This window comes from Lepus europaeus, chromosome 15, assembly GCF_033115175.1.
Source record: "Lepus europaeus isolate LE1 chromosome 15, mLepTim1.pri, whole genome shotgun sequence".
NCBI classification, from domain to species: domain Eukaryota; kingdom Metazoa; phylum Chordata; class Mammalia; order Lagomorpha; family Leporidae; genus Lepus; species Lepus europaeus.
Window position 1 is genome coordinate 61006893 of NC_084841.1, and position 24545 is coordinate 61031437.

The 24545-nt window shown below is 44.4% G+C and overlaps 1 protein-coding gene across 6 annotated transcripts; it reads left to right on the forward strand.

The window, feature by feature from the left end:
* The first annotated feature begins 23 nt into the window (after window positions 1-23).
* LOC133774513 (BOLA class I histocompatibility antigen, alpha chain BL3-7-like) lies at window positions 24-22888 on the forward strand. 6 transcript variants are annotated; one of them, XM_062212258.1, is made up of 8 exons: window positions 24-309; window positions 6897-7004; window positions 8480-8740; window positions 9991-10266; window positions 11747-12019; window positions 12131-12235; window positions 12569-12601; window positions 12810-14332. In XM_062212258.1, the coding sequence occupies exons 2-8, from the start codon at window positions 6956-6958 to the stop codon at window positions 12890-12892; spliced, it is 1080 nt and encodes a 359-aa protein (XP_062068242.1). In that variant the 5' UTR covers window positions 24-309; window positions 6897-6955; the 3' UTR covers window positions 12893-14332. The 6 variants fall into 6 exon arrangements, with proteins under 6 accessions (XP_062068242.1, XP_062068245.1, XP_062068244.1 ...); XM_062212261.1 differs by having other exon boundaries at window positions 13494-14332; XM_062212260.1 differs by lacking the exons at window positions 12569-12601; window positions 12810-14332 and adding an exon at window positions 19404-22888.
* The last annotated feature ends 1657 nt before the right edge of the window (window positions 22889-24545 follow it).

The following is a 24545-nucleotide window of genomic DNA, read 5'->3' on the forward strand; positions in this document are numbered from 1 at the left end:
GGCGCTAAAGAGCCGGAGTATGAGCGGTAGCTAAAGCCAGAATCGAAACAGTGGGAGGTCGCCAGCAGCCTGAGACCAAGTGAACTAGTTTCTCAGACTGAACGCGCGCGGCCCACCTTGCAAGAGACCCCGTGCAGCCGCCCGACTGTGGCGGAGAACGAACCTGAAGGGACTGCGCCTGAACGTAGACCGCCGCCTAGAGCGCCAAGCTGGCGGCCCGGCGACAGCGGCGCCCCTGGCGCCCGTGTACCCCGCAGCCGACGCTGCTGTTGCTACCGTTCTTGTGGTTGGTGCCGGAGGGCGCGGCAGGTGAGGGGTGGGGTGGCGATGGATGGGGAAGTGTTGGGAAGATGATCCTCCTCCCCCACAGGAGCGCGGGTGGAGGTGGGGGAGGCGAAGGAGAAAACTGCTGAGAGTTGAGGGCAGGGCCCTTCCGGATCCAGAGTGCTGGTGAGACAGTCAGCTCTAGATCCGGGTGGCCCCACTCCCGATTCTGGATAAGGCTAAGCAGTTCTGCAGGTGGGGGCCAATGGGAGCTGACGAGGACCCTGCCCGAGACCCATCCGACTCCAGAACTTTCTGGGGACCCAGTGGCTGGTCTCGGAGGACGCAGTTCGCGCTTTGGCCCGGGAAACCCGGCTTCCAGGGAGGCTCTAGGGAAGCTTGGGGGTGGGGGGCGGAAGTGGTCGGGAGTAAGGGTGACCAGCGAGTTAAGTCCACCTGGCTCTGCCATACACCCGCCCATGGCTGGGATCTTCCTGGTCCCGTTTCAGGAGTTCCCGTTAGCACAGAAGTGAAGATTTCTGCATTCTCTGGCGGGAGCAGAGGGCGGGGAGAAAAATGAGGAAATTCTCTTACTAGGACTGGAATTTCCATTCTTTCCGAGTCTTTCTGCGCAGCGGTGCTGGCCTGCCCATATCCAATTCCCCGCCACAGACCAAGGCACACCCTACTCACTGCAGAGATGCTGGGTCAGGTGTTGAAATCAAAGTAACTGCTGATGTTCCGTAAGCCAGTCTGCCCTAATTACTTCGCATACAAGAAGCCATTTTGGCACTTAGAACGTAGACTCCTGTCTCGGTTTGCTTGGGGTTTGGTTACACGATCCTCCTGGGATACCAAAATTCGGCAACTTTGGAATCACTAATCCAAAACTGGGTTGTATTGGCATATACTGCACAAACGCCCTCCTATATACTTTAAATCATCGCTAGGCTCTTTATAACGCCTCCTACAATGTAAATACCATGTTAATAGCTGTTATATTGGTCTGTGTAGAAATAACAAAGTACAGATGCGGTTTTTTTCCCTAAACATTTTCCATGTGCTGAATCCGTTGTGGAACTTGGGATCTGCAGCGCGGACTGTACCTATACAGATGATTAAACTGCGGCTAGGAGTGGGTGCTAGGTGGCAGCACTTGAAACTGCAGTTGGAGTTTTGTCTGTTTTACTTGAGGTGGAATTTTCAGAATTTTTTAAGTTTATTTATTTTAGTTTTATTTATTTGGAAGGCAGAATGACATGGAGAGGGGAGGAATTGAGAAACAGAAATTGAGAAGGAGAAATTGAGAGTGAGTGAGATCTTCCATTCACTGGTTCATTCCCTAAATGTCTGTTACTGCCTGGCAGAGGCATGAACTAGGAACTCCATCAGGGTCTCCTAGTGCATGGTAGGAGCCCAAGTACCGATTCATCATAGCTGCCTCCCAGGGTCTCCATAAGCAGGAAACTGGATCAGAAGAGGAAGTGGAACTGTATCCAAGGCACTCCAATATGGAATGCAAGTGGCGGCTTAACCTGCTGCTTCACAATACTCGCCCTCTCAGAATGTTTTTAATATAAAACTGAAATATGCACAAGTCCAAAGGAACCCAATTGTGTATCTATGAAGTTAAACTTTTTTTTAAAGATTTATTTATGTATTTGAAAGGCAGCATTACAGAGAGGCAGAAGCAGAGAGAGAGAGAGGTCTTCCATCCACTGATTCACTCCCCAAATGGTAGCAATGGCTGGAACTGGGCCAATCCAAAGCCAGGAGCCAGGAGATTCCTCCAGGACTCCCATGTGGGTACAGGGGCCCAAGAACCTGGGCCATCTTCCACTGCTTTCCCAAGCCATAGCAGAGAGCTGGATCAGAAATGGAACAGCTGGAACTAGAACTGGTGCCTGCACGGCATGCTGGTACTCCAGGCAGCAGCTTGACCTGCTACACTACACTGCTGGTCCCTGAAGTTAAACTTTTTAAATTAAAAGGATATAATTTGTGGGACCAGCACTGTGGTGTAGTAGGTAAATCTTCCACTTGTAGCACCAGTATCCCATATGTGTTCTAGTTTGATTCCCAGCTGCTTCATTTCCGATCCAGCTCCCTGTTAATATGCCTGGGAAAGCAGCAGAAGATGTCCCAAGAACTTGGGCCCCTGTACCCACATGGGAGACACTGAAGAAGCTCCTGCCTCCTGGCTTTGGAGTGGCCCAGTCCCAGCCATTGCAGCGATTTGGGCAGTAAGCCAGTGGATGAAAGATCTCTCTCTCTCTCTCTCTCTAAATCTGTCTGTAGAATAAATAAATAAATCTTTTAAAAAATGTATGATATGTCAACATGTGCTTCTAAGTTAATATATTAAATAATGCAATAAATAGCAACAAAGCTAGTAGCAGCCCCATTTGGAAACAGTGAGGAGGGTGAAACCTACTTTCAGGTGTCTGAAACTGTCATATGGGCTCTATTCATGGATAAAGCACAGGTCCTGCCAAACCTGCTGTGCTTTGTCATCTTCATTTGTCATGGGAGGAAAACATAAGTTCCAATTAAATGTTAGTGAAAATAAAGAGATTTTTTTCCATATAAATTGAGGCTCCAAAACTTAAGTTATTAGGTTCTCACAGCCCCAAGAATCCATGAGCTTACAGCCCATCCCTGGCATGATCTAGGAATACACAGGTGATAGTAGCCCTGCAGGGTATGTATAAGCATTGGGGTGTACACTGTAGCCTTATTGTAGCAGAGAGATAAAGCCAAGGGTGTACCAAGTTGTAAATTGGAGATGGGGGAAGGATCCAGGGGATTCCATTAGGTCCCTAGATACCACGCCAGAAAGTCCATTCCCTCCATTTAGGAAGTGGACAGTAAGGTACATGGACAGACCTGTCAAGAAGATGGTGGCTTTCAAGAGCAGAACTATGACTGCTGTGTCAGGGGAACCGTCAGCCTCACAGCATTGTGTGATGAGGATTCTATTATTATCTGCATGATAGGGATGAATAGGAATGCTGAGGCTCAGGTTGCATCAAGTCATATGAACAGTTAGGATTTAGACTCACCAGGCTGGCTCTGGAGTCCATGCTTCCTGGGAAAAGAGCCAAAGTAGGGATTCCTACAAGCTGGCAGAACCAATCACTGGTTTTTGGAATCAAGATGATTAAAGACAAAATAATTAGAGGATGGACTGTTATACAACAGATTCTGACAAAGCTGGACATGGAGGCTAGCAGGGGTAAAAGTGGGGAGGGATTCATGAGTATCTGGCTGGGGCCTGGCTGACTGTGCCACTAGTGTTGAGACTGGCAGACAGCCCAGAATAGGACATTCTGAGGGAATTGACCCTATGGGGCTTTAAGGGCTCTTGACCCTGAGACATCTTCTGTCCTCCTCTGCCTTCCTCTTCTCCCCTTCAGGTATCTCAGTGTGCTCTTCTCGCTCTATGTTCTTCTTCCTACCCTTGGCCTACAAACTTGATGTCCCCTCCATGCTGACCATAGGCACATACTTCTGTAGCTCAGAACTTGACCCCAAGCTCCAACCTTTACAGCCCTCACCGACTTGGCCTCTCATGTATGCAAATGCTTACAATATCACTCACCTTGCACCAGGCGCTATTCTAGGAGATTTACAGTATTAACTTAGTTAACCTTCCCAACAGATCTACTACCTCCACGATTCAGATGGGGGAACTGAGACATAGTGATGTGGCCTAGCCCTTTCCTCCCAGACTCATCTTTTGCACTTTTGTTCTACCCTAATCTGTACACACAACTTTCTTTCTTACTTCAGGAGTTCCCACCTACTAGTCCTTGGCCTAAAGGACACAGCAGATTAAGCCACCACCTACAATGTCAGCATTCCATATGGGTGCTGGCTCAAGCTGCAGCTCCCCTTCTGAACCAGCATCAGTGTTAATGCACTGGGAAGGCAGCAGAAGATGACCAAATACTTGGGACCCTGTTATCCATTTGGGAGACCAAAATGGAGTTTCTGACTTCAGCTTGGCCCAATGCTGACTGTCTCTCTCTCTCTCTCTCTCTCTCTCTCTCTCGTTCTCTCCCTGCTTTTCAAATAGCTACATAAATAAATTAATTAAGTTAAGAGAAAGAGATGGACCTACCATGCAGTGGCTCACTCCCCAAATGCCCACAACAGCCATGGCTGGTCCATGCCAAAGCTGAGTTCTGAGAACTCAATTCTAGTCTTTAATATAGATAGCAGGGACTCAACTACTGTCACTTGCTGCCTCCTAGAGCATGAGCAAATAAAGATTCAAACCCAGGCATTCTGATGGGGGATGCAGGCATCCCAAGTAGTATCTTAACTGCGCAATACCTGCCCCCTGAAAATTTGCATTTCTACCAAATTCCTAGGTGATGCTGATGCAGTTGATTCATGGACTCACAAGCGTTGAACATTCTTCCCTCCTCTCCCACCCCACTACCTGGTAACTCACAGCTAGTGAAGTTTCAGCTAAGTTTCCTCTTCTAAGACCTTCTAACACACTGACACAGCATCTGATATTACCTGCACTTTGGCACTTGTCAGCCCTGCTGTCCTTATTAGACTTGCTTAATTATCCCTTGTCCCTGCCAGGCCACAACTGCCTAGAGACCATGTCTGTCTCAGTTCATAATGTGTCCCCACACAGACCCCCATTTAGCTGAGTGCCTGGCTTATAATAAGTACTCAACAGATGGTTACCAGATGAGTGTTACTTCAAGTATAGGAATTCACAGCACACCACCAAGTTATAAGTGTTCTGCTTAGAACTCCAAGGCAGTACAAGTGGGTCACCTGAAACCATCAGTGCCTGCAAGTGTACAGGATACACCCAGACCAATTCAATTCATGTCAATGGTAGGTTCTCAGGGCTTCCAGGTCATTCTGGAAGCAGCCAGGTGGGGAATCTCAGGCAGAGATGAGTATAGCCAAGCAGGTCAGCCTTGGCTCCCCTTGTTGTAAGTAGGAATGCTCAGGGCTACCTCACAGAATTGCAGTGAATCAATATAGTGCCCCTTCTTTCTGCAGCTTCATTTTATGCGATTTCAGTTACTCACTGTCAACTCGGATCCAAAAATACTAAATGAAAATCTGGAAGATAAAAGAATCCATAATTTTTTAAAGATTTATTTACCTATTTGAGAGGTAGAGTTATAGACAGAGAGGAGAGACAGAGAGAGAGGTCTTATATCTGCTGGTTCACTCCCCAAATGACTACAATGGCTGGAGCTGAGCCAATCCAAACCCAGGAGCCAGAAGCTTCTTCCTGGTCTCCCATGGGGATGTAGGAGCCCAAACACTTAGACCATCTTTTATTGCTTTCCCAGGCAATAAGTAGAGAGTTGGATTGGAAAAGGAGCAACCAGAACACGAACCAGGGCCCATATGGGATGCCAGCACTACAGGCGGAGGCTTAGCACACTACTCCACAGTGCCAGCTCCAAAATCTATAAATTTTAAGTTACATGCTATTCTGAGTGGTGTGGTGAAATCTCACAACATCCCACTCCATTCTGTCTGAGATGTAATCTTCTACTTCCTGGTGTATTCATATGTATTTGCCTCCCAACCATTAGTCCCTTTAGTACATGTTTGGGTTATCAGACTGTTGCAGCATGAGTATATTATAATTATTCTATTTTATTATTAAGTATTGTTAATCTCTTACTTGCCTCATTTATAAATCAAGATTTTTTTTAATTTTTTTTAAATTTATTTGAAAGAATTACAGAAAGAGGTAGAGACAGGTCTTCCATCCACTGGTTCACTCCCCAGAAGTCCACAATGGCCAGAATTGCACCTGTCAGAAGCCAGAGTCAGGAGCTTCTTCCAGGTCTCCCATGTGGGTGCAGGGGCCCAAGGACTTGGCCACAATGGCCTGAGCTGCGCTGATCCAAAGCCAGGAGCCAGGAGCTTCTTCTGGGTCTCCCAGGTGGATGCAGGGGTCCAAGAACTTGGGCCATCTTCTAATGCTTTCCCAGGCCATAGCAGAGAGCTGGATCAGAAGTGGAGCAGCTGGGTCTCGGACCAGCGTCCATATGGGATGCCAGCACTTCAGGCCAAGGCATTAACCTGCTGTGCCACAGTACCGGCCCCCGGTCCAATTCCATCCTCCACTACTTTCCCAGGAGCATTAGCAGGGAGCTGGATCAAAAGTGGAGCTGGAACTTGAATTGGCACCCATATGCAATGCCAGTGCTGCAGGTCCAGACTTTAACCAGCTACGCAACAGCACTGGACCCTATAAATTAAGCTTTGTTATGATTATGTGTGTAGAGGGAAAAAAATCACAGTATCTACTCCTTTAAGGAACAGTACTATCTATGGTTTGAGGCACTCACTAGGGGATCTTGGAATGAATCCAATATGGGTCATGGGGACTTCCATACTTATTGAGTGCAGGAATGATGCCTGGCACAGAGGCCTCGATTGCAGGCATGTTGTTTTTACACCTACAAGCAGGGCCAAGTTTCCAGTTACACTTGCAGTAGGGCCCCCACATCCTTCTTCCTGTTGATCATGCCAGTAAGTTTCATTTCCTATCATCTCTCCAAGCATTCAATAAAATGCATGGGATATTTTTATACTGAGATTCATAATACCATTCTCTGTTTCTCCCCTTGCAGAGAGTCCCTGGGGTCTCCCCGTGGTGGCCGATGGCCCAGCTTCCTTAGCAAAGGTGGTGATGGCAGAACTGGCCAGCCTAAAGTTAGAAAACAAGCCATGGCCTGGAGGTAAGCCCTGCTTATCCACTGAAAAATAGGCGGGATGGTAGTGCTCAGTGGCCTCCAACCTGCAGGAGGATGTGCAGTAGTTAGAATCTCTTAGATTATCTTGTAGTGGGAGACACAGAGGCCAGAGCTTCCTGCAGTTGCCATCAGGCTAGATCTGGCCTCCAGAGGACTGGCTCCTCCCTCTGATAACTTCCCTTTCTCTGGTTCCACCCCCCTATACCCATCCTCTGCTTCAGAATAGGAAAGGGTAGATAGCTCACATATATAGCTCACATATAGGAGCCCTTCCTCCTATATTTGCTCTTATTGTGCCTTATCTCATTGAATGGACTCAGAATTGTGAAGCAATTAATTAATTGCCCTCAGTTAGAGGGGGTTGGGGTGATATGTAGAGGTAGGGGAGATGCTATAAGGAGGTGAGCTGTTCATGTCTTACAGTTTCAACTGAGTGTGTTCATTAAAGTATGGCTATATAGTCAAGTCCTGTTGCACTCTGACTACACAACTGTGTGAGTGTGGCAGGTAATTTTGCTTCTCCAAAGTAGAGGATCCCCACCTATCATAGACCCAAAACAACAATAATACCTGCCTGTTAGAAGGAATTGGACTGGGGGCCGGTACTAATGCTTGTTTTAATAGCTTGAGTTGAGACTGACTGCTAAATAGATTTCATCTCTGGCACTTTTGAACAGATGAGTTGGAAAGTTAGGAAGCAAAATATAGAACAACCTTGAAGTACATTTGTACTTAAAGAAAAAGTGAATGACTAGCATTGTTATCTGGGAGAAGAAGGGAGTGGGGAACAGAAATCAAGATACCTCAAGCTGGCTAGCTGTGGCCCAAGCTAAGAATGATGATTGATCTTTACCGCAGTCTCTGGGGAATACATAGTTTCATATAAATTAAGATTCCGAACAACCATCTTTTTTAAGAATAACATTCTTTTTTCATTGTGAGATGAGAAACCAGAAACACACTTCTAAGAGATGAGGGTTAGTAGCCCTGAGTGTGGGGCTAGGAAACTTTCTAGGAGTAACATCCAAGAGCCTTAGTGCTTGAACTTTAGTATCAATGTCAGAATGATTATTTTAGCTATTTGAATGCCATGTCCTTTTTTCATTGTGGTAAAATAGACATACCATAAAATTTACCATTTAACTATTTTTAAGTGTGTAATTATGTGATGTTAAGTTCACTGACATTGCTGTGCAACCATCACCACTACTATTTCCAGAGTGTTTCCCTCTTCCCAAACTGAAACTCCACACCCATTAAGTACTAACTCCCTATGTGCCCTTCGATCAAGCCCTTTGCACCACCCCACAACCAACCTTTTCATTTTGTTGAAATCCCAGTTCTTGATATTGCTAATAGTAAATACTCTCTGGGAAGGTTTCCACCCACCAACTCACACCCACCCCTGCACAGGTGCTGGCAGTGCATAGACACTTAAGATCATTTTCATGTTTCCACAGGGACACATTCTCTCCGCTATCACTACCTGGCTCTGTCAGAGCCAGGCCCGAGCCTCCCTGAGTTTTTGGCTGTGGGTTATGTGGATGACCAGCCCTTCATCCGATATGACAGTCGTACGGGCAGGGCTGAGCCTCAGGCCACATGGATGGCACCTGTGGACACCCAGTACTGGGAGACAGAGACCCAGAAACAGAAGGCATGGGAGAAAGTACAGCAGGTGGAGATGTGGACAGTGATGGGCTACCACAACCAGAGCAGTGGTATGTGCAGTGGGCTCCCTTCCTCGTCTCTACCTTATCTGCATGCTGACCTCCTCTGACTCCATCTGTTATGCCCATTTGCCAGGAAACAGACTGCTCTGCAGGCACACTCCTTAATTCAAAGCTAAGTAGAGCTGCAGTGGCCTTCAAAATAGGTTTTAGTTCCAGTGAACACCCTCTGACAAGCATCACAAATGTCTGCAGGAGCTAGGGATCCATGATGCCTCCCCCTTGGCCACCCAGAGTTCCAGACCTCCCCAGACCAGGGGAGGCCTTTACCTGCCTCACTCATCACCTTCCCTATTTACTTCAAATCATTCTCACCCCCAGTCCCTCAAATACCAGAGGAGACTGGATGAAATAGTCAGATAGCTCAAGGCGGGAAAGAAAGAATTCCTGCTCTTACCAATGTCAGGGAGAAGAGACAGGGCATTGCTTTCACTTTAATATTCAATGAGCACCACATGGAGCACGTTCCAAGTGTGAGCCTTTCCTCTTGCTCTGTGCCAACATACCAAAATGAAAAAACTAAAATCCACAGGTCCCAAGAGGTCTCAGAAGGAGAGATGAGGACTGGGAAGGGCTGTGCTTCAGGAGGTGTGTCTGAACCCAGCCCAGGGTTCCCAAGATAAATATTACCAGGCTCAGAGCTGGCATTGTGGCATAGCAGGTAAAGCTGCTTTCTGTGACACTAGCATCAAATATGGGCACCTATTCTAGTCCTGGCTGCTCTACTCGTGGATCCAGCTCCCTGCTAATGTACCTGGGAAAGCAGCAGAGGGTGGCCCAAGTGCTTGGACCCCTGTATCCACTTGAAAGACCTGGAAGAGACACCTGGCTCCTGGCTTCCGCTTGGCCCAGCCCCAGCTGTTGTACACACACACACACACACATTACTAGACTTAACAGATTTCACATTGAAATCTCTGAAATTGGGCTATGTTTCAGTGTTACCGTTCAGGATACCTGAGCCCAATAGATAACTTAGTTTTCTCCTTCTTTGTGGCTTACAAAATAATGATGTGTCATAATCATGAACATGGGTGTTTTTCTTCCATGAAGAAACAGAGGAGCATAGGGGTCCAGCAAGTTTCTCAGGCTTGGCTGCTCATGAGAATTACTTGGGGACCATGTTTTTAAATGCTGATGCCCTGTCACATACCTCCCCCTGCCTTAGGAGGCCCCTGTGGGTGGTGACCTCTCTCAGCTCTCAAGGATGATTACCAAGGCCTCCTTGCCCACATGTACAGGCACACACACTGCTCAACGCATGTTTGGCTGTGAAGTCCAGGAGGATGGCAGCTCCACTAGCTTCTGGCAGTTTGGCTTCGATGGGCAGGACCACCTGTCGTTGGATATGGAGACACTGAGCTGGGTATCAGCTGAGCCAGTGGCCGTGAGGACAAAGCGCTGGTGGGAGACAGAGCATTGCTATGCTGAATACGACAAAGCCTACCTAGAAGGCCTCTGTCTCACCTCCCTGCACAGGTACCTGGAGCTGGGAAGCCAGAGCCTCACCAGGAAAGGTAAGGCCCAGTTAGAAGCAATGCAGAGTGATCTCTATGCCCTCATCATGAGAGCCATGCCCCTTGGCAGAGAAGCCTACAAGAGAGGAGGTTAGGCTGTATCCTCTCAGATGAACCAACTGCAGCCCAGAAATTTGGCCAGTTAGCCAACAGCTTCCTCATGTAGAGCTGAACAGAGAAGGCACACACTTCAGGCCACTGTACCAGGTAAGGTGGAGGAAGTAGTTCTGGAATCTCACTTGCCCCACAGAGTAGTCTTGATAACGAACCTCCAGATCCTCAGCCTTATTTCTTTAATATATATACAGCAAATGGGTTAAACTCAATTGTTCATGAAGCCCATTGGAATTTATTGTCCTGTGGTTTCATCCCTTGAGAAATAGACCCCAGGCCAGTTCTCAGACCACTCCAGGCTGCCAGGGAAGCTGAAGCCCTTCACACACCCCTTACTCTAAACATGTTCCCTAGACTCCGGATGCATCCTGAACTTCTCCCAACCCTGAGCAGTAGGACTGGAGATACAAGATCAGGGATGCACAGAAAGAGAGATGAGTATTCAAGGGTGCTGAAAGTGGAAGCTTTTAGGATTGCAGTGGTCAAAGAGAATGGGGGCCAGGATAGATCAAAGCACTCTTGATTGTCTTTTGATTGAGGGGTGGGCTAGATGGGACAGATGATATAAGGAAATGATACGACTTTAAGAGCACAACCCAGTGTTCAGAGCTCAGGTACTTGAGCCTGACCCTTCAGATCCAGATCTCAGCTCAGGATATGCCTGCTGTATGACCTTATACAAATTACTTGCCCTTTCCGTGTTTCAGTGTCCTCATCATGTAACAGGAACAGCAATCAACACCAGCACTCTTGAGCACCGTATTGTGTGAATGTTGAGTTCTCACTCAGCACTGGTGTCATTCTGTGCCCTTTACCTGGAATAGCTCATTGAATCCTCAGAACAACCTTGAGAGGAGGGAATGATTAATCCCCATTAAGCTTTGAGAGACAGATGGATTATAGGGCCTCTTTAAAACTATATGGCTATAAAGGGCCAATGAGAGCTTCACATTCAGGCTGCCTGATGCAAGCCACACTCATAACCCATGTAATGCTAAATATCAACATTCTTGCCTTCACTTAAAGCAACCAGTTATTAGAGACCATCTGCTGTGTTCAGGAAGTCACAGGACGGCTATATGAAGTATGGGGGAAAAAATAGTGTTTCTGTGAGAACTATAGAACACTCCCTTGAGGTCAGGGATAGGAAGTCACATAAACCCTATGGATTTCTCAGGACAGTGCCCCTTTGGTATGACCGGCAATGGTTCATCCATGCCTACACTGTAGAGAATCCCTGTCCTCATGTCCTCACTGTCCTCCAGCCCAGGATGATGGCAGAGGCAATGGGGTAAGGCACTGGGGCAAAGAGTAGGGCTGGATACAGAGAGGATGCCCACTTGTCTTCCTCCTTCTGTCTCTGTAGAGCCTCCCATGGTGCACATAACAAAGCACATGACCCAGGATGGAGCCACACTGAGGTGCTGGGCCCTGGGATTCTACCCACAGGACATCTCATTGAACTGGTGGCTGGATGGGGAGGAGCTGATATTGGAGACTGAGCATGTGGAGACCCGCCCCAGTGGAGATGGCACCTACCAGACATGGGTGGCTGTTCAGGTGCCGGCTGGGAAAGAGGCTTGGTACAGCTGCCATGTGTGGCATCCTGGGCTGAACCATACACTCACTGTGGCCTGGGGTAAGGAGCTGGGTTTGCTGGGAGAAGGCAAAGAGGGACGGGAGAGGTTCAAGGGCACCTGGACATGGCCCCATGGCCTGAGGGATGCCCCCTTTTCTTTGCTTTCTTTAGAATCACCTTCGAATAGTGGGCTCATTGCCATGGTTATCTCCACAGTCTTGATCACCATCATGCTGGTAGCTGTAGTTGTAATATGGTCCAAGAGGTGCCTTCAAGGTAGGTGGGGAAGAAACGAAGGGTGGGAGGCCCTCCTGTCTGGTCTAACCCAGTAGGGAGGAATTTTCTGCTCCAAACCTTAGCCAGAAATGTTCCCACCTGGGGGGTATAGTTACTGCTGAGGATTGGCCCCCTGCCCCACCTACGGAAAAGCCCTTAGCCAAAACCCTGTGAATCCCACAATCACAAGAAAGCCACCAGGCCTGACCTTGTAAAGCACCTGGAAGGGGAGGAGGAGAGCAAAGCTGAGGACCTGGGGCTACCTCAACTCCCTTCTACCACCTCTGCCCACACTCATACAATCTCTTTTTGTGGTTTTTGTTTCTCCTGCAGCCTGGAATAAGAAGTCTTATGTGCAAACCCCAGGTGACTGGCATGGGTGGGTTGGGGAGAAGTCGCAGTGCTCCCAAGTATGGCTGAGATACTTTAGAATCAAAGACAGGGGTGAGGTGGTGGGGCTTTCCTGTCTCCAGCCATGGCCTCAGCTCTTTGCTCCCTCCCTCTGTCCTTCCCTAGCAGGTACTAGCATTGGTAGAGAGAGTTGGTACCACCTCTCTCCTTTCCTCTCCAACAGGACAAGACCCTGAATCTCAGTGCCCAGTGACAGCAGGAACTCCTCAGCCTTCTCTGCTGACAGAAATTCCCTTTACTACATAAAGGATGTGTTTTTGGGGCCAGTGCCATGTCTCACTTGGTTAATTCTCTGCCTGCGGCACCAGCATCCCATGTGGGTGCCAGGTTCTAGTCCCGGTTGCTCCTCTTCCAGTCCAGCTCTCTGCTGTGGCCCGAAAGGGCAGTGGAGGATGGCCCAGGTGTTTGGGCTCCTGCACCCACATGGGAGACCAGGAAGAAGCACCTGGCTCCTGGCTTCGGATTGGCGCAGCACTGGCCGTGGCGGCCATCTGGGGAGTGAACCAATGGAAGGAAGACCTTTCTCTCTGTCTGTCTCTCTCTCTCTCTCTCTCTCTCTCTCTCTCTCTCACTGTCTATAACTCTACCTGTCAAATAAAACAAAAAAAGGATGTGTATTGTGGCATGCTTGATGGGCCTGGAAACACCTATACTGGCTGGCGATGATCTGATCACAAAAGGGCCACCCTGTCCCTGAACAACCCTTTCTCATCCTCCTCAGCCTAAATATAAGCAGTCTGTATGCAAGATGACTTTGTTGGCTTCCCAATTCTAACCATTCCCTGTTTGGGGGGTGGAGAAGGAGACAACTATTCCTTTGACCTATTTCACGCTTGACAATTTGCAGAATGATTTCATCAAAGTGCACATCACACTTGAGCTTCGCAGGCATCCTGTGAGTTTGGCCATGCTGTCTTCCCCACCTACCCAACCTGGGAACTGAGGCTCGGGCCACTTAAGAACCAGCACATGGGTATCTGAATGTGAAAATCTGAGTGTGAATGTGTGAGTATCCTTGCTTATGTGAGAAGAAGCTCATAAGAATGGATGCCCTTCAAAGAAGGAGGTACCTTTCTCCGAAGGGAGGAGAGAACTTCCACTTTGACTATGACCCTATCGGAATAAGATCAAAGTCAGCGAACTCTAAAGGCTTCCATAGCCATGGCAGCTCATGACTAGAGCCTAGGGAGATTACTGACGCCATGAACAGGAGTGTCAAATTGTTAAGTCAGCAACAGGAGTCACTGTGTACTTACACCCCATGTGGGATCTGTCCTTAACGTGTTGTCTAATGTGAAGTGATGCTATAACTAGTACTGAAACAGTATTTTTATACTTTGTGTTTCTGTGTGGGTACAAACTGAGGAGGTCTTCACTAATTATATACTGAATCGATCTACTGTATATAAAGAGAATTGGAAATGAAAAAAAAAAACAACCTGGTGTTAAATTGGAAGTGGCATAGAAAATTAATTAATTTTTTTTAAAAAACTATGATGTAGGATCTCTGTCTTTAATGTGCTGTACATTGTTATTTAATGCTATAATTAGTACTCCAATGGTAGTTTTTTCACTTTATGTTGCTATATGGGCAAACTGTTGAAATCTTTACCTAATATGTACTAAACTGATCTTCTGTATATAGAGAATTGAAAATGAATCTTGATGTGAATGGAAGGGGAGAGGGAGCGGGAAAGGGGAGGGTTGCGGGTGGGAGAGAAGTTATGGGAGGGGGGAAGCCATTGTAACCCATAAGCTGTACTTTGGAAATTTATGTTCATTAAATAAAAGTTAAAAAAAAAAAAAAAAAGAATGGATGCCCTAGAGACTGTTAGTTATCCTACAGGCAGCTGGAGGATTGAATACACAGTCACAGTTTTCTCCCTGTCTTTCTGAATGCTTTGAATTTTTACAGTAAACATTTGTTTGTTTTTACAATAATTAAAAATCTATTTTTACTGTGTTCTGTGGAAATGCTTGTTAAGTATGTGACTTGGGGAAGGCCTAGCCTCACCTTCTCTGTATTTTCAGCCGAACAAAGCCCCTTGTCTCTTTGTGGTCTCCTAGGACCACATGTCTTTGTTTACTCAAAAGTTATAGTCTCATGCCTCATGTGCAGAGAGCTAGGACTGGAATAGAGAAGCCAGAACCCTAAGAAAGGCTCTGTTCAAATTGTTGAGTTTGGGCTGGCACTGTGGTGCAGCAGGTTAACTCCGTGGCCTGAAAGCCTGGCATCCCATATGAGTACCGGTTTAAGACCAGCTGCTCCACTTCCCATCCAGGTCTCGGCTGTGGCCTGGGAGAGCGGTGGAGGATGGTCCAAGTCTTTGGGCCCCTGAACCCGCATGGAAGACCTGGAGGAGGCTCCTGGATCCTGGCTTCGATTTGGGGCAGTTCAGGCCATTGTGGCCATTTGGGGAGTGAATCAGTGGATGGAAGGTCACTCTCTCTCTTTCTCTCTCTCTCTGTAACTCTGCCTTTCATATACATAAACCTTTAAAAATAAATAAACAAAAGACAAATAAGTTGGACTTCATCAAAATTAAAAGGTCTACTCTTGCTTTTAAAAAAAAGATTTATTTGGATTCAATCCTGTTGATTTCTTCTTTGATTTTAATTATTTCTCTTCTCCTACTGGGTTTGGGTTTGGTTTGCTGCAGATTTTCTAGATCCTTGAGATGATTTGAAAGCTCATCTATTTGGTGCCTTTCCAATTTCTTGATGTAGGCACCTATTGATATAAACTTTCCTCTTAACACTGCTTTTGTTGTATCCCATAGGTTTTGGTATGTTGTGCTGTTATCCTCATTTACTTCCAGAAAATTTTTGATTTCTCTTTTAATTTCTTCTATGACCCATTGTTCATTCAGGAGCATGTTGTTCAATCTCCATGTGTTTGCACGTGCTCTAGGGATTCCTGAGTTGCTAATTTCCAATTTCATTCCTTTGTGATCTGAGAAGCTGCATGGTATGATTCTAATTCTTTTGAATTTGCTGAGACTTGCTTTATGGCTTAGTATGTGGTCAATCCTAGAGAAGGTTCCATGTACTGCTGAGAAGAATGTAAAGTCTTTAGATGTAGGATGAAATGTTCTGTAGATATCTGTTAGATCCATTTGGGCTATAGTGTCATTTAAATCTACTGTCTCCTTGTTGATCTTCTGTCCTGTTGATCTGTCAATCTCTGAGAGTGGAGTATTGAAGTCCTCCAGTATTATTGTATTGGTGTCTAAGTCTCCCTTTAAGTCCCTTAACAAGTCTTTTAAATAAGCTGGTGCCCTGTAATTAGGTGCATATACATTGATAATTGTTATATCTTCCTGTTGAATGGATCCCTTAATCATTAAATAGTGCCTCTCTTTGTCTCTCCTAACAGTTTTTGTGGTAAAGTTTACTGACGCCATGAACAGGAGTGTCAAATTGTTAAGTCAGCAACAGGAGTCACTGTGTACTTACACCCCATGTGGGATCTGTCCTTAATGTGTTGTCTAATGTGAAGTGATGCTATAACTAGTACTGAAACAGTATTTTTATACTTTGTGTTTCTGTGTGGGTACAAACTGAGGAGGTCTTCACTAATTATATACTGAATCGATCTACTGTATATAAAGAGAATTGGAAATGAAAAAAAAACAACCTGGTGTTAAATTGGAAATGGCATAGAAAATTAATTAATTTTAAAAAACTATTATGTAGGATCTCTGTCTTTAATGTGCTGTACACTGTTATTTAATGCTATAACTAGTACTCCAACGGTAGTTTTTTCACTTTATGTTGCTATATGGGGCAAACTGTTGAAATATTTACCTAATATATACTAAACTGATCTTCTGTATATAAAGAGAATTGAAAATGAATCTTGATGTGAATGGAAGGGGAGAGGGAGCGGGAAAGGGGAGGGTTGCGGGTGGGAGGGAAGTTATGGGAGGGGGGAAGCCATTGTAACACATAAGCTGTACTTTGGAAATTTATATTCATTAAATAAAAAAAAGATTTATTTATTTATTTATTTGAAAGTCAGAGTTACACAAGAGAGGAGAGGCAGAGAGAGAGAGAAAGAGCTCTTCCATCCGATAGTCCACTCCCCAGTTGGCTGCAACAACCAGAGTTGCACTGATCAAAAGCCAGGAGCCAGGAGCTTCTTCCAGATCTCCCACATGGATGCAGGGGCCCAAGCACTTGGTCCATCTTCCACTGCTTTCCCAGGCCATAGCAGAGAGCTGGATCCAAAGTGGAGCAGCCAGGACTCGAACCACCAGCATCCATATGGGATGCTGGTGCTTCAGTCCAGGGCATTAATCCACTGCACCACAGCACAGGCCCAGTAAAGGTCTACTCTCAAAAACAATGCTTAAGAAAGGAAAAAGCAAGCCTCATAATGGGTGAAAATATTAGCCAATTATCAAGTATAAGTCTCATAAGGTAAGAGTGTCCAGCATACAAACAACTCTCAAAACAATAGTTAAACAACCTAAATTTTTCTTTTTTATTGAAAGATTTGTTTATGTATTTGAAAGGCAGAGTTACAGAGTAAGAGAGAAAGAGAACTTCCAGCTGCTGGCTCATTTCCCAGTTGGCTGCAACTGCCAGGGCTGGGCCAAGGCTGAAGTCAGGAGCCTAGTACTCTATCGGGTCTATCACACATTGGTGCAGGACCCAAATACTAGGGCCACCTTGTTCTTTCCCAGGCTCATTAGTAGGGAGTTGAAATGGAAATGGAGCAGCTGCCACTCAAATCAGTGGCCATATGGGATTCTGACTCACGGGATGTAGCTTAACACGCTGTGTCACAACACCAGCCCATCAGCCCAATTTTTTAAATGAGTAAAATATTTGAACAAACACTTAACCACAGAAAATAATGGAATGGCACATAAACACATGAAAATATGTTCATCTTTAGCAATTAGTGAAAGACACACTAAACCACAATGAGATACCACTTCATACCTATTTGAATGGCTAAAATTAAAAACTCAGTTTCAGTTTCCTCCCATCCTCAGCAATACTTAATATGGTCCATGTTATGGCAGGAATTACAAAATAGCACAACTACTTTGGAAAAGCCTGGCAGTTTCTTTAAAAGTTTAAATATACCTCCCATAAGAATCAGTTATTTAGGGCTGGCACTGTGGCGTAGCAGATTAAGCCACTGTGTGTGACACTAGCATCCCATGTGGGCACTTTTTCAAGACCTGACTGCTCCACTTCCAATCCAGCACCCTGCTAATGAGCCTGGGAAAGCAGCAAAAGATGTCCAAAAGATGGGAGACCTGGAAGAATCTCAAGGCTCCTGGCTTCAGCCTGGCACAGCCCTGGATCTTTGCAGCCACCTGGGGAGTGAACCAGCAGATAGAAGAGCTCTCTCTGTCTCTCCTTTTCTATCTGTAACTCTGCCTTTTCAAATAAATAAGAAATAAATCTTAAAAAAAAAAAGAGAGAGATAGAGAATCAGTTCTACTCTCAAGTATTACCCAACAGGAATGAAATCGTTTGTCCATACCAAAATTTAAACATGAATATTCATAGAAGCTTTATTTGCAATAGGTGAAAATTAGAATAAAAATCCATCAACATAAATATGGATAATCTAATTGTATTATATTCAAACAATAAAATATTACTCATGAGTAAAAAGGAATGAACTCTTGACAAATACAACAGCATAGATGAATAATTATGTGAAAGAAGCTCTTGCAAAAAGAGTTTCTACTGTGTGATTCCATCTTGATAGAATGCTAGAAAATGCAAATTAATGTATAGTGACAGAAAGAAAATCAGTAATGGCTTGGGATAAGAATGCAGAGGGACTTTGAATCAAGAGGAAATTTTTTGGAAACAATGAGTACATTCATTATCTTGATTATTGTATGTACTTTTTAAAGAAAGCTTTTATTTAATAAATATAAATTTCATAGGTACAGCTTTTGGATTATAGTGGTTCTTTCCCCCATCCCCACTCTCCTACCCCACTACCGTCCCACCTCCTACTCCCTCTCCCATCCCATTCTTCATTAAGATTCATTTTTAATTATCTTTATTATTGTATATACTTTTGTCAGAGCTTATCAAAATTCTAAAATGCACAGTATATCTAGTTGCAAATTTTAAGTAAAATAAAAAAGAAATATATGTATTGTGTGTGTATGTGTGTGTGTATGTGTGTATGAGAAATAAAATGGCAACAAGAAATTTATGGAAATGTATGGAATGATGAAATTAGACTCTGGACATTCTAGGAAAGACTTTCTTTATTACCCACCTGACTATGTGAGACCTATCCCATAACTTTTTTTTTTGACAGGCAGAGTTAGACAGTGAGAGAGAGAGAGACAGAGAGAAAGGTCCTCCTTCCATTGGTTCACCCCCTAAATAGCCACCACGGCCGATGCGCTGCACCAATCCGAAGCCAGGATCCAGGCGCCTCCTCATGGTCTCCTACGCGGGTGCAGGGCCCAAGGACCTGGACCATCCTCCACTGCTTTCCTGGGCCAGGGAGAGAGCTGGACTGGAAGAGGAGCAACCGGGACAGAATCCGGTGCCCCGACCGGGATTAGAACCCAGGGTGCCGGCGCTGCAGGTGGAGGATTAGCATAGTGAGCCAAGGCACTGGCCCATAACTTCTTAAATATTCTTCACACATGGAATTAATCATGGTGTCCTTTGTGTACCTGGTTATATAATTGCTCCCTTCTCCCAACCAATGAACAGCAACAGGAGAACAGAAAAATCAATGGATTTATTCTTTTGTTTCCAGCCCCTGGTGCAGGGTTTCAAAAGGAAGAACAATACTACAAACAATTGTGTTAATAGCCACTGTACACTCGTAGTAAGGGGACACCAAGCAAGGTTGAAAAAGAAGACAGTTCAGGATGCCAGCAAGGATTGCAGAGGGGAACCACCAATTTGAATGTTAAAGAAAATAGAACACCAAAAAGGAAACCTGTTGAAATGAAATGGACACTATGAGAAAGAGTGACTTGATCGGCCCTTGTCCTGACTGTTGACATACAACTTAATACTTTATCCCTTCTAGTATTTTTTTTTAATTCTACTTAATACTATTGGTTGAACTCTGTAATTAGCACACAATTATTCTTAGGTGTTTAAATTTAACTGAAAAGTGATCTTGTTAAATATAAGAGTGCGAATAAGAGAGGGAGGAGATGTACAGTTTGGGACATGCTCAAGCTGACTTGCCCCAAATGGTAGAGTTAGAAATGTGCCAGGGAAAGCCACCGCTGAAGAAGAACTTCTAAGATCAATCCCATTCACAATAGCTATAAAAACAATCAAATACCTTGGAATAAACTTAACCAAGGACGTTAAATATCTCTACGATGAAAATTACAAAACCTTAAAGAAAGAAATAGAAGAGGATACCAAAAAATGGAAAAATCTTCAATGCTCATGGATTGGGAGAATCAATATCATCAAAATGTCCATTCTCCCAAAAGCAATTTACATATTCAATGCAATACCAATCAAGATACCAAAGGCATTCTTCTCAGATCTGGAAAAAATGATGCTGAAATTCATATGGAGACACAGGAGACCTCAAATAGCCAAAGCAATCTTGTACAACAAAAACAAAGCCGGAGGCATCACAATACCAGATTTCAGGACATACTACAGGGCAGTAGTTATCAAAACAGCACGGTACTGCTACAGAAACAGATGGATAGACCAATGGAACAGAATAGAAACACCAGAAATCAACCCAAACATCTACAGTCAACTCATATTTAATCAAGGATCCAAAACCAATCCCTGGAGTAAGGACAGTCTATTCAATAAATGATGCTGGGAAAACTGGATTTCCAAGTGCAGAATCATGAAGCAAGATCCCTACCTTTCACCTTACACAAAAATTCACTCAACATGGATTAAAGACTTAAATATATGACCCGACACCATCAAATTATTAGAGAGCATTGGAGAAACCCTGCAAGATATAGGTACTGGCAAAGATTTCTTGGAAAATACCCTAGAAGCACAGGCAGTCAAAGCCAAAATTAACTATTTGGATTGCATCAAATTGAGAAGTTTCTGTACTTCAAAAGAAATAGTCAGGAAAGTGAATAGGCAACCGACAGAATGGGAAAAAATTATTTGCAAACTATGCAACAGATAAAGGGTTGATAACCAGAATCTACAAAGAAATCAAGAAACTCCACAACAACAAAACAAACAGACATTTTTCCAAAAACGAATCCAAATGGCCAACAGACACCTGAAAAAATGTTCAAGATCACTAGCAATCAGGGAAATGCAAATCAAAACCACAATGAGGTTTCACCTCACCCCGGTTAAAATGGCTCACATTCAGAAATCTACCAACAATAGATGCTGGAGAGGATGCGGGGAAAAGGGACACTAACCCACTGTTGGTGGGAATGCAAACTGGTTAAGCCACTATGGAAGTCAGTCTGGAGATTCCTCAGAAACCTGAATATAACCCTACCATGCAACCCAGCCATCCCACTCCTTGGAATTTACCCAAAAGAAATTAATTTGGCAAACAAAAAAGCCATCTGCACATTAATGTTTATTGCAGCTCAATTCACAATAGCTAAGACCTGGAATCAACCCAAATGCCCATCAACAGTAGACTGGATAAAGAAATTATGGGATATGTACTCTATAGAATACTATACAGCAGTAAGAAACAATGAAATCCGGTCATTTTCAACAAGATGGAGGAATCTAGAAAACATCATGCTGAGTGAATTAAGCCAGTCCCAAAGAGACAAATATCATATGTTCTCCCTGATCAACGACAACTAACTTAGCACCAAAGGGGAAACCTGTTGAAGTGAAATGGGCACTATGAAAAACAGTGACTTGATCAGCTCTTGTCTGACTGTTTATGTACAATGTAATACTTTATCCATTTTAGTATTTTTTTTGTTCTAGTACTAGTGGTTGAACTCTGTAATTAACACACAATTATTCTTAGGTGTTTAAATTTTAATTGAAAAGTGATCCCTTTTAAATATAAGAGTGGGAAAGAGAGAGGGAGGAGATGTACAATTTGGGGCATGCTCAATTGGATCCCCAAATGGTGGAGTTAGAAACGTGCCAGGGGATTCTAATTCAATCCCATCAAGGTGGCATGTACCAATGCCATCTCACTAGTCAAAGTCATCAGTTTCAGTTCACAATTGATCACACTGATAGGTCTAAGAGTCAAAGGGACCACATAAACAAGACTAATGTCTGCTAATACTAACTGATAGAATAAAAAAGTTAGAGAATGATCTAACATGGGAAGTGGGATACATAGCAGACTCATAGAATGGCAGATGTCCTAAACAGCACTCTGGCCTCAGACTCAGCCCTTAAGGCATTCGGATCTGGCTCAAGAGCCCATGAGAGTATTTTAGGCATGGAAAGCCAAGATACCATGGAAAAAAAAAAAGAAGACCTAAATGAAAGATCTCTGTGAGTGAGATCCCAGTGGAAAGAATGGGGCCATCAAAGAAGGAGGTACCTTTCTCTGAAGGGAGGAGAGAACTTCCACTTTGACTATGACCCTGTCAGAATAAGATCGAAGTCGGCGAACCCTAAAGGCTTCCATAGCCTTGGCAACTCATGAATAGAGCCTAGGGAGATTACTGATGCCATAAACAAGAGTGTCAAATTGTTAAATCAACAACAGGAGTTACTGTGTACTTACGTCTCATGTGGGATCTGTCCTTAATGTGTTGTCCAATGTGAAGTAATGCTATAACTAGTACTGAAACAGGCTGGCGCCGCGGCTCACTAGGCTAATCCTCTGCCTTGCGGCGCCGGCACACCGGGTTCTAGTCCCAGTCGGGGCACTGATCCTGTCCCGGTTGCCCCTCTTCCAGGCCAGCTCTCTGGGTGGCCAGGGAGTGCAGTGGAGGATGGCCCAAGTGCTTGGGCCCTGCACCCCATGGGAGACCAGGAGAAGCACCTGGCTCCTGCCATCGGATCAGCGCGATGCGCAGGTCGCAGCGCCAGCCGTGGCGGCCATTGGAGGGTGAACCAACGGCAAAAGGAAGACCTTTCTCTCTGTCTCTCCCTGTCCACTCTGCCTGTCAAAAAAATTTAAAAATAAATAAATAAATAAATAACTAGTACTGAAACAATATTTTTACACTTTGTGTTTCTGTGGGTGCAAACTGATGAAATCCTTACTTAGTATATACTGTATCAATCTTCTGTATATAAAGATAATTGAAAATGAAAAAAAAAACCTGGTGTTAAATTGGAAATTGCATAGAAAATTAATCAATTCTTAAAAAAATATCATGTAGGATCTCTGTCCTTAATGTGCTGTACATTGTGATTTAATGCTATAACTAGTACTTAAACAATATTTTTCACTTGGTGTTGCTATATGAGGGCAAACTGTTGAAATCTTTACTTAATATATACTAAACTGATCTTCTGTATATAAAGAGAATTGAAAATGAATCTTGATGTGAATGGAAGGGGAGAGGGAGCGGGAAAGGGGAGGGTTGCGGGTGGGAAGGGAGTTATGGGGGTGGGGAGCCATTGTAATCCATAAGCTGTACTTTGGAAATTTATATTCATTAAATAAAAGTTTTTTTAAAAAAAAAAAGAAAGAAATGTGCCAGGGGATTCTAATTCAATCCCATCAAGGTGGCATGTACCAATGCCATCTCACTAGTCAAAGTCATCAGTTTCAGTTCACAATTGATCATACTGATAGGTCTAAGAGTCAAAGGGACCACATAAACAAGACTAATGTCTGCTAATACTAACTGATAGAATAAAAAAGTTAGAGAATGATCTAACATGGGAAGTGGGATACATAGCAGACTCATAGAATGGCAGATGTCCTAAACAGCACTCTGGCCTCAGACTCAGCCCTTAAGGCATTCGGATCTGGCTCAAGAGCCCATGAGAGTATTTTAGGCATGGAAAGCCAAGACACTCTGGCAAAAAAAAAAAAAAAAAAAAAAACAAACCAACAACAACAAACCTAAATGAAAGATCTCTGCGAGTGAGATCCCATTGGCCAGAATGGGGCCATCAAAGAAGGAGGTACCTTTCTCTGAAGGGAGGAGTGAACCTCCACTTTGACTATGACCTTTTCTAAATAAGGTCGAAGTCAGCGAACTCAAAAGGCTTCCATAGCCTCGGCAACTCATGAATAGAGCCTAGGGAGATTACTGATGCCATAAACAAGAGTGTCAAATTGTTAAGTCAACAACAGGATTCACTGTGCCCTTGCTCCACATGTAGGATCTCTGTCCTTATGTGTTGTTCAATGTGAATTAATGCTATAACTAGTACTCAAACAGTATTGTACACCTTGTGTTTCTGTGTGGGTGCAAACTGTTGAAATCTTTACTTAATATATACTAAATTGATCTTCTGTGTATAAAGATAATTGAAAATGAATCATGGCCAGCGCACAGCTCACTAGCCTAGGTTCTAGTCCCAGTCGGGGTGCCAGTTCTGTCCCAGTTGCTCCTCTTCCAGTCCAGCTCTCTGCTGTGGCCCAGGAAGGCAGTGGAGGATGGCCCAAGTGATTGGGCCTTGTACCCTCATGGGAGACCAGGAGGAAGCACCTGGCTACTGGCTTTGGATCGGTGCAGTGCACCAGCCATGGTGGCCATTTTGGGGGGGTGAACCAATGGAAAAAGGGAGACTTTTCTCTCTCTCTCTCACTGTCTAATTCTGCCTGTCATAAAGAAAAAAAGAAAATGAGTCTTGATGTGAGTGGAATGGGAGAAGGAGAGGGAGTTGGGAAGGTTGTGAGTGGGAGAGAAGTTACAGGGGTAGGGGGGAACCATTGTAATCCATAAGCTGTACTTTGGAAATTTATAAATTGTCAAATAAAAGTTTTAAAAAATTCAAAAAATAATAAAATAAAATAAAATATCTGATATCTGGATATGAG

Excerpts from the sequence above, each read along its gene's own strand:
- LOC133774513 (XM_062212258.1), top strand. The coding sequence starts at position 6,956 with ATGGCAGAACTGGCCAGCCTAAAGTTAGAAAACAAGCCATGGCCTGGA. Across the intron at positions 12,020-12,130 it reads TACACTCACTGTGGCCTGGG|AATCACCTTCGAATAGTGGG; the intron begins GTAAGGAGCTGG and ends TGCTTTCTTTAG. Across the intron at positions 12,602-12,809 it reads GTCTTATGTGCAAACCCCAG|GACAAGACCCTGAATCTCAG; the intron begins GTGACTGGCATG and ends CCTCTCCAACAG.